This window comes from Carassius carassius, chromosome 35, assembly GCF_963082965.1.
Source record: "Carassius carassius chromosome 35, fCarCar2.1, whole genome shotgun sequence".
NCBI classification, from domain to species: domain Eukaryota; kingdom Metazoa; phylum Chordata; class Actinopteri; order Cypriniformes; family Cyprinidae; genus Carassius; species Carassius carassius.
In genome coordinates, this window is record NC_081789.1 from 18788889 (window position 1) to 18799293 (window position 10405).

The 10405-nt window shown below is 37.8% G+C and overlaps 1 protein-coding gene across 3 annotated transcripts; it reads right to left on the reverse strand.

Annotated features, from left to right (window-relative positions):
* Window positions 1-215: 215 nt before the first annotated feature.
* On the reverse strand, window positions 216-10249 carry LOC132116136 (BCLAF1 and THRAP3 family member 3-like). 3 transcript variants are annotated; one of them, XM_059524747.1, is made up of 11 exons: window positions 10007-10246; window positions 6522-6565; window positions 5904-6431; window positions 4876-5559; window positions 1682-1851; window positions 1434-1572; window positions 1189-1246; window positions 976-1106; window positions 683-779; window positions 498-604; window positions 216-311 (listed from the first exon to the last, which is right to left on the reverse strand). In XM_059524747.1, the coding sequence occupies exons 2-10, from the start codon at window positions 6557-6559 to the stop codon at window positions 506-508; spliced, it is 1944 nt and encodes a 647-aa protein (XP_059380730.1). In that variant the 5' UTR covers window positions 6560-6565; window positions 10007-10246; the 3' UTR covers window positions 216-311; window positions 498-505. The 3 variants fall into 3 exon arrangements, 2 of the variants coding, with proteins under 2 accessions (XP_059380730.1, XP_059380731.1); XM_059524748.1 differs by having other exon boundaries at window positions 221-311; window positions 487-604; XR_009425601.1 differs by lacking the exons at window positions 216-311; window positions 498-604 and having other exon boundaries at window positions 682-779; window positions 907-1106; window positions 10007-10249.
* Between the last annotated feature and the right edge of the window lie 156 nt (window positions 10250-10405).

Sequence of the window (10405 nt, forward strand, 5' to 3'; positions counted from 1 at the left end):
TGATACTTAAGCTTTATCACTTTAACTTGCCCAATGAGGTGCCCCATTTATATTTGTTTCCATCTTCGAATCAAATAATCTTTACAAGCAATTTCCTTAAATCAAACAAATGGTAACGGGTGAATTAAAAATGGATGAAAAAGATCCACCAAATGTGGAGAAGCAGTGGACCTTGAATCAAGGTCTTAGTGGTTCTTATATTATTATAAAAAAAAATAAATAAATAAAAATCAAACAGAAACAACAAAAACACAGGTGCGCACAAGTGACCTCAGGGTTGAATTGATGACTTTCTTCTCATGCACTGCCACCTGCAGGTAACAGACAAAATAAAATAGAGAGGTCAGAAAAATAAAGAAGCAAATCTTAACTACATCAAATACTTGTGTTTGAAATTCAGAGAAATAATGTATAAATATATTAGTCCAAAAAGTTATAAATACATATTTATCTAAACATACATAATCAATGTAATTAAATACACACATTTTCCTCACCACTTATTTCAAGTCCTCCGTCCCCGTGGTCTGCTTTTCCGACTGAAATTCCCCAGCGGATTGAGGTTCTGTCTTTTAGGTACTGGCATTCTTTGATGGGGAACATCCTGAAGGACCAAAATGAGTCATGGTATGAACAATTATACTCTTAAAAATAGACATGTTTCACATCAACAACAACTCACCCACTGCCTTTGACGCTCGTGGTTTTGTTCCGACCACCCAAAGTTCTCATTCGCTTCTTCAGGATCATCTCTCACATAGAGAGGCTCACTCTCTTGACTTTGGAAAGACAACAGCAATAGAAAATTGCTAATTGAACTATGGCCTAATCCTGGCTTAGGCTAAGCCCTGTACAGTATGTGGAACCAGACCATAATTTTGTAAATCAAAAATATTGGCATGGCACCTGAATGTATAGCAATAATATTAAAAGTTGGTCTGAAGACAGCTAACAGGAACACTTCACAGTCCATACCCCTTAGGAGCCAATGGAGCAAAGTTTCCCCCAGCAATGGTGATCTTCACACCCTCCATTCGCTGTTGTCTTCTTCGCTCCAGGTCATATCTGAGGTCGCCAGGGTCGGGGACAAGCTGTCGTCTCTGAAGCTAGCAAAACATTTCAAATTTGTACCAACATACATTCAATATTTTATTTGATATTGATGGACCTACACAAAGGGCAACTTACTGGATCCGGCCCTATATTGCAGAAGATCTGAGTTTCTGATGAAGGCATTCTGTGTTGCCTGAAATAAAATAACAGAATTTTCATGCTTGTATCGCAAATGGTGTGGAGAAAATTTCCAATTTAGGATTGGGGGTGATTAAATCTTTAATCATAAATAAAAACATTAACCCTAAATATAAATAAAAGTGATGCTTACCATTGCAAGCCCCACTAATTAAAAACAAAAACTTAACTAGCCAATGTACCTATTCATAACTGGTCTCACGTTTCCCATCTCCTCCTCCTGTTCTTCTTCTGCCTCTTTAAAGCCATCTTGGAGTGAATAATACTGTTTGGTTGCAAAACGTTCATTAAGTGTGATGCCTTGGCCCCTAAAGTAGTTTTCTGCAAAACAAATAAGCAAACACTTCACCAAAATCAACTCTTTGCTACGTAAGATAAGCTCATTCTAAGATACACAATATACTGCCAAGCTAATCCATTGGTTACTGACCTTTAACTTGGTGCACAAGGGTAATGATCTCTTGGGCAAATGTCCCAGAATGCACTGCTGATTCCCTGTAAGTTCCAGAATGCTCCAGCATGGGAAGGAAATCAAGGCGTTGTCGACCCACATTGACCAAGTCAAGTGATAACTGCCTATCTGAAGAATATCCTAAATGACTGAACGAGAGGTCACATGATATACAGAGATATAAGGTCCCATTCCATTAAAATGATCCTTTTTAACACATTAATCAGATGACAACACTTATGAATGAATATAAATTGGAATAGCAAAGTACAAAGTTCTGGTACAAAAGTTCAGTAAGAAAGTTGGAGATTATGCATAAACACTGCAATATTTATTTTTAATGCAAAACACTTGGCCCTTTACCTGTCATGTAATCCCTTTTATCTAGAAATTTACCAGCACTACTTCTATTAATCTAAGACGTCTCTTGCCATGAAGTTAAAATTGTTCTCTTTTTTTCAGAAAATTTAAACTGAATTGTACTTCGTGTCAATTCACTGTGACCCAGTAAATAAAAAGTAGGTGCAAACTATTCAGATAGAAGTTTTAGCAATTCATAATTTTTGTTCACTCAAGGTCTATATGAATTTGATAAAGTTATTTCATTCATAAACAGTGACTGATAGCGCAAGCCCCTTTTCTAGGTAATTAAAGCGGAGACGGTGAGTGCATGAAGTTTGTCTAACATTCCACTTTTTCTTTTTGAAATTTTCAGTGTGAACACAACCCACACTATTTAAACTACAAAACGTCATAAAAAAATGCATAAGTATGCCATTTGGGACAAATCTAAAATTTGGGTTGGCTCAACCTTCATTTAAATACCATATCACTAAATAAATAATTGAATAACGCATAATAAAAATTTCAGGTCATAATAAATATGGCAAGTTCATGCCTCTCCTCTCACTGTCATTGCGTGTTTCCATTCAGAGGATCCTTCAATAAACTCATTTGTTTCATAGTGCCAACACATGGCGAACAATAGAACCGGTCAAAAAAAATGTTCTTGCAGTGCAATATCTTGATTGGTGAGCTTGAGTAACCTTAGACAAGTATTAGATACTTAGATCTTCAATTATGGGAGCGATGGCATCAACTTTAGGCAACTTCTAGAAGAGAGTTTTGAAGATCTCCGGTTAAGTTGGTGTCTTCACAGATCCTTCTTCTTGCTGAATAAAATTAAACACCCTCCAATTTCAGCAATGATTGCATATTTTTCCTTGGCATATGTCAAATCATTTCTATGTAAATCTCATAAGCAAATCTTGCTGCTTGACTGTCTTGGGGAAGAAATTAAATGTCTGTTGGCAGTTGCTTCAATCAAGTTTATCTGGAAGCAGGCATTATTTTTGAATTTGCAGTTGCCACTTTGGGTCTTCAATTTTCTGCATTGCCAAATGCTTGTTAAAAATACCCTTAACATAATGGATACATATTTAGGAAACTTGGCAAAAATTTCTTAATCTTGCAAATAGCCATGCCTACCGAGTTCTCTTCACTTACTGATACAACGGGATGACTTTCTAATCCAAAATCTAAATATGGAAACAAAATGCAGAAGGAGGTCCAGTAGATCATCTGATAATGTATGGTGCTAGCAATGCCAAGGTCATGGGTTGTTTGGCAAGGAACACAAAATGTCGATCTTGAAGGCACGGTTTACATAAATCTCTGGATAGAGGTGTCTTCCAAATGAGTAAATACAAAAAGGCTTCAAAATGTTCCTGTTGCAATGTCCATGAATAGAATATTCTTTTGTTTTGTTTTTTTCATTGTGAATTGATAGCTGTGGATTCTATGCAATGGAAACATCATGTCTTCTTCAACCCAAGCATCTTTGCTCCATCCACATGTTCCTGTACTCACTCAATGCAGAATGGGTGATTGTTGAATGAGAGTCATCATCAAATGCAGGTTAGTGATCACAAAATCTGTGTTTTTCGTCTCAAACATGGCCATACTTGTTCCCCCACAAGGAAATCAATCTGAAGCCGCAAACAGTTTGAATGATGTAGACATCTGGAAAACTTGGGCATACCTACTCAACTTCAATTCGATTGTATGGTTGCTGACTTACCTGTAGTCAATACCGCTTTAAAAGTAGAAGAGCTCAAACCCTGTAGGCCACTGGTATTTTGGTGGAGACACGTTATTGAACAGCCGAAATGGGAATGAAAAAAGGTGGACTGATTTTCTTTTGCCTGGGCTAACTGGTGGAGAACATCACCCTTAACCAATGGTCCATAACCAAATCAAGCTGAGATCCATGTAATTCCAGTCTAGTACTTCAGCCATCTGATGAACCATTAATTTGAAGGAATTAACAGCAGAAAGATGTGTTTTCAACAGGATTTATACCCAACCTGGTGATTTGGTCCTGTGACTTCCATTTAAATGAAGAGTGAAGATGAAAGGTAATCCAAATCACATCTTCTCCATAGAACAAACATTCACATGTTAAGACACTCAAAAAAATAGCACACTGCAATATCTTGAATATTGCATCTTTTTATGCAATCTGGGATTTGTACAGAGTTTGGAATTTCTCCATATATGTAACCCTTTTCTTGTGAATGATCACCAGTAGTGTCCTTCTCCTGTTGGTCCCATTTTAGGATGCATCAGCCACGTCAGGGCCTTGAAGTAGTCCATTTTCCCTATTACTGATGTTGAGTAGCTTTCACATCCGAACATCTGCTTGAACAAGACATTAATTTGTGTGCCAACACAAAAGTACCAGATGAATACTTCAGAAATGTTAGAGCAATCCTTGATACATTCCATTACTCCCTGATTTGAATAAGATGGCTTAATCACAAGAGATATGACTGAACTTCAGGGGACACATCCAAATATCCTTAAAATCCTTTCCTTTTTTAAAGCTTTTCATAGGGCTGCCCTGGATATCCTGGGAAGCTTGATTGAAGATTATTCTTGCAGTGATCATATTTTAGTATGATCTTCAATACCCATGTACACGATGATAAGACACAAAACAGCCCATTAATGGGTTTTCTGGTTGCAACTCCACACTTTCCATTGATTCTTCCTTAGGTTCACAATCTGTAGATTGTTGTTCTTCACGTCTTCATGGTGTGGGGACAGTGGACATAGAAAAGAGGCATGAACTTTTGACCATAACCAAAAGTGGTACGACAATGATACTATACCTGCTTGGCCCAACGGGGCGACTCATGTCCACCTTGATCTTGAGGGTCTCCTGTTCACTGAAATCCATTCTAGGTGCAGGACCAACATTAGTGTTTGGCTTCTTGTGATACGGAGCTCTTTGGCGAACCACTCCTTGCCCCATCATCCTTCCATGATTACTTTGCGATCTCTCTTCCTCCCAATCGGGGGTAGGTTCTCTTTCTCTTTTCCTCAAATCAACATCCATCACATCCCTTAAATCCATTTCCCTCCGTGCTTCTGAGTCTCTTGAATGTGACTCCATTCTAGGTTGATCCATGTGTCTTGAGCGCTCTCTTCCTTGAGTTTCTCTTCCATAAGAGGAGTAGTTCTTTCTTGATTCCTCTTTGGGATTACTATTTGGTTGTCCGCCATGTCTATCTTGTAAGGTACGTGTATGATAGGCTTGGTCTCTTCTATCTCGATCACGATTCCTCTGGGTTTCACTTGTCCTAGGTGGGTCTCTGCTCCACAGATTGCCACTCGTTTTGGGGGGATCGCGGTTCCTTGAAACCTGTTTTGCAATTCCATGATCGTGTTCCACAATGACAGGTGCACGAAGGGGGCTGAAGCCCCTGTGATGCTCAACAAACTCATCCTGCAGACCAAAATCTGCAAGTCCTTCAGAAGGAGGTTGATGCTCCCTATAATCTGACTTTGATGACCTGTATTAAGAAAGCAAGTAACATTTGTCTAAGATTAGAATTAAATTACAATAATAAAGTTACTAGCAAGGTTTTAACGAACAGTACAATTAACTGGATCTATATATTCCAATTGATGATAATGAGAGTTAAACTAATCTCAAAAAACAAAAGTTAAAAATAAAAAAATACATTTATTAAATACATTACTGACTAAAATGTAAGATTAAAGAGATTAAATATAACAGATGTAATTAGAAAAACATTTATTTATCAAATGAAGTGACAGAATCCTTTCTTCTTTTCTTCGTTCCTCTCCATCCACGTCAGACGTATGAATCGAGGAAAGAAATGCTTTCTTGTACCTTGCTGAAATGGAGCCCCTTTCTTGATATTGACCGCCATATTCTTCATTATGATATCCATAATCCATCCTGTCCTGTCTTCTTCCTTCAGGATGTCTTGGATAAGACCTTTCCCTCGACTCTCTGTGGTTATGTTGTGAACTGAGCTCCTTATCAACGCCTTCATTCTTGTTCCAGCCTGGTGATGGCTTCCTGTAGCGCTCTTCAACACCAAAATGTGTGTGATCGGGGGAAGGTAACCTTTCCCTAGGCATCCTCCTTGGAGAATTGGGTGGCCTTTCTTCATCTCCCTGCATGTGGTATCTGGTCATAGGTGAAGCCCCTCTTTTTTGAGCATGCTCTATCGCATCAATTAAATTGGCCCAGTGGTCAACATGTTGCTCTCCTTGATAGGAATCTTTGTTCCAATGTGTGCTACTTTCTACTTTGTTACCATATTCAGGTTTTCTCCACGCATCAGACTGTACCGATGAATGTATCTGGTTATCATATAATCCTTCTGCTCTCCTCCCATGAATAGTTGGGATTCTGTTAATATTCGAGAGGTTCAAGAAGCTGTTAATAACCAGCAATGCAACAACAACAAGTTTTTTGTAACACCGACTTTAGATTAAATACCTTGAATACAAGGGAGATCTCGAACGCGGACGTGACATTGTTTCCTTGAAAAACAAGAAACTGTTAGCCATGAGACCAAATTTATGCAACCGAGGTCTCCATTCTGAGAATTTACCGATGTTTTAACATAGTTGTTTTTCATCAAAATACAACAGCACAAAATGGCGTATTATATATATATATATATATATATATACATATATATATAAACACCCTTTTTAAAATCCCTCTTTTGTGTGTTAAATATAAAACTCAAGTTTATATGAATTATAAACCTGAAATACGCACTGAATGTGGTCATAAGAAGTTTAAACAAACTTATCTGTAAAGTATTTTGACGTTTCGGCACATTATGACCAGGCAGTAAATATGCATGATTTTCTATAATTTTTTCTGGTCACTAATGATTGCTTTTAAGATTTTGTTTTATTATTTTTATTATTATTATTTGTTTTAATATAGATATTTATGAGACAATTTTCCATTTTTGTCAATTTGTAAAATTAATACATTTAAATTATTATACTTATTAGCACCTAAATCATGCTTTCAGTGGAACAAAAGCCTGGAATTCATATAAAAATTTTAATATTACCAGGTTTCAATGACAGGAACCCCACCCCCCTCCCATTTTTTCCCCTAACAATTTATGCAGGTATTTTTTCTTTACCCTTCGAATCGTTTCGTTAACACTGCAAAATTAAATACAAAAAATACATTTATAAAAATACAGGGGTTAAAGTGGAAAAAAAATCCTGAGCCTGAACTTTTTTTGGGGGGTGGGGGGGGGGGGGGGGGGTGTTTGGAGAGAAACTCCACAGACAGACTTAATTCAAATATTGACGATAGTAACAAAAATACAGTAACAAGAGCTTAAAGTGCTTAGAAAATGGTAAACAGACTGAGATAGACATGAATCTCTTCAATGATTATGTTTGGCACCATTTATTTAAAAGTACTATGTCAAATAAAGTGTTTTCTTCTAAACAATAACAAGTGCTTAAATAATTAAGTGCTCAAAGTGCTAAAGAACTGAACTGCTAAACTGAAGATTAGAAGTGAAATCAAGGCTATTATCACTTTTTTTCTGGGATGTAACTCGCATGTTGATTTGAAACCAACAGGCTAGTGAACGCTTTTTTTGTCTTCTGCCAGTTTTCTACACAGGGTGACCAGTGGCTGCGAAATTCTGAATGACAAATCATTTTCTGCTATAAATGTGCACACACGTATTTTTTAATCGCAGACATGGTCAGTCATAGACAACGGTGTGTCAGCTAATAGTTGCTCCCGGCTAGAGACCTGCACTCCCGCGGGAGTACCGTGGGACCCAGCGCCACCGAGCGCGGCGCGGGACAATATTTGATGGCTGAATGCGGACGCGGGCGGCAACATATTATTGTGTGCGGGTTGCGGGAAAATGAAATTATTTGCGGGACAAATAAAAGACAAAATAACAAAACAAAAGAACTAGAAACAAATAGACCTTTGTTTATAATAAAATTAAATAGACTTTGCGGAATGGGAGGATGCGGTGCATAGACAGTGACGTGTAATTCGATTCCGTAATAGCGATATATTTAAATGTCAAATTGGATGGATTAGAAGCACATAGACCAGCCAGATGATGTCCTCCAGTGGTGGAAAAGACGAATTTCCGAGATTAAGCAAACACGCCATGTACTTTGTATTCCCGCTAGCGCACCATCGGAGAGGGCTTTCAGTATTTGCGGTCGCATACTGGAGCAGAGAAGGATTAAACTGAAGCTCTCAACAGAGAAGAGAGCTTCAGAGACATGATATTCCTGCATGGGCACATTAAGTAGTCGTACAGTTTTTTTAGTCAATTCAGTTTATTTTTATTTAGCTTAATATTTCAAATTGATCTATTTTGTTATAGAGGAATAAGGATATTTTTGTTAAATATTTGAATTGCTCAGGCCCCATAAGATACTTTTCCTTTGAAACTGAAATAAATCCAGGTTTATTATTATTATATAATTTATAAGGCTATATAGCCTAATTATTATAGGTAGGCCTATATATATATTTTTATTTACATTTCTTACTTTTTTTACTGTATATGTTCTAAGTTCCTTGTTCATGTTCATACTTTTAATTAAACGCAAATAAAACGAAACATTTGTTTATTTTCCGTTTCTTTTTAAATTTATATTCAACAGGGGAGCAAGTGAAAAAATAAGAGTAGCAGGCAGAATATGCAATGTATTAAAAAAAAAGAAAAACTACTGTAGGCTATACGTTTACCCGCGGGATTTTGCGGGCGGGAGCGGGACGAAACTTTATTGTTTGCGGACGGGAGCGGGAGAAAATAACATTTTTGCTGGAGCGGGACGGAAAAATCCCTCCCGCGCAGGTCTCTACTCCCAGCAACGTCGTGGTAAGTTTGAGTGCACGGGCAGCGGCTCTATGACCGGAGTCTGGTGCAGGTTTTAGCTCGCAAGTCACTATTTCAAATCACGACTAACGACTTTTGACTTCTGAGCGCAGGGAAATTTAGCTAGATTATTAATTTTATTGCAACGTTACACTGTCCTAAAATCTATTTTTCAACGTGTACCACTTGCATAAACACTGGCTGTTGTTTCACAGGTTAAGGTTGGAAAACACGGGTTTCCTGGAACGCGACATAAATCATAACGAGCAAGCACTTTCTTACCGCTGCTGGCATACAGTAATTCCTCGAGTAAATCATGCAGAAACAAGCCCCGGGCTCTCTCAGTTTCTTGCACCAACTGCCAAAAAGCGCCATTTATTTTTGAGTCCTTTATCTATTGCTAGGAGTCTAGGACATCATCCCAAGGCTTCATAAACTTGCGCTCCATTTTTGTTTTCTCCGACAACGCTAACGTGACATTGATGCATGGGCGTCAATCATCCTTCACGCCCTTCTCTGCTTCTGATAGGCTTGTAACGTTAGTTAAAGCTGCGTTCCTCTCATATGATTGGTATAAGAAATAAATTGGCTCGAAAATATTAAACTGCATGCGCAGGCTCTCAAATATTATATATTTTTTCCCCTCACGGCCACACGCCGGAGATCCGGCACGGTGCCGGAATACTTTAAGCCCTGAAAATACCATATCGACTGCAGTAGGCGTTACTGAAGTAAAACCATCGCAAAATGACTTAAGGGCTAAACTATAAAAACTCTATTATAAGCAACAGAAATACTGCCACTTAATGCTCGTACATAATGAAAAGAGATTGCAAAAGCACTCCAAATGAAACAGTAACTCATTCCACTAACTAACACTACGTTAATAATTAATATTCCTCAACATTTTTCAGATGAACCATTTAATAGTCCTACGCAGCACAAAATGACCTTAGATCGACGGTGATACTACAGTATGGCATAAAGCACATTTATAGAGAAACACGTTTTAAAATGAACATAATTTATAGAATAAAATACCAGAAAGTAATGTTATAGTACGTTACTTATTGTTAGCCTCACATACCCCGCGAAACGGCTTCCACGCACTGCTAGACGATGCGTCCACCAAAATACCAGTTTCTCGCGAAAGAAAGGAACAAACTGTCGCACAGTGAATTACATCACAGCATGAAGAGCTATGAGAATCAGAACGATGACTCAAATATTGGTGAATTGTTGATATATCTGTTTTTTTTTCACACGACCATCTTGACCCATACACAAGATTGACCCGGAAGAGAATCAGTGACTGCCTCGTTTTCAGCAGCAGCTCACAGTGAACGACACTGGCCCCTACAGACACTTTTGTAGATTGTCACCCACATGTAAAAATCAAAATAAAATAAAATAAAAAGAAATAAAAAAAAAACACATTTTGACCGTTCACAGGAATATCCGCCTGATCAAATATTTATAATATCAT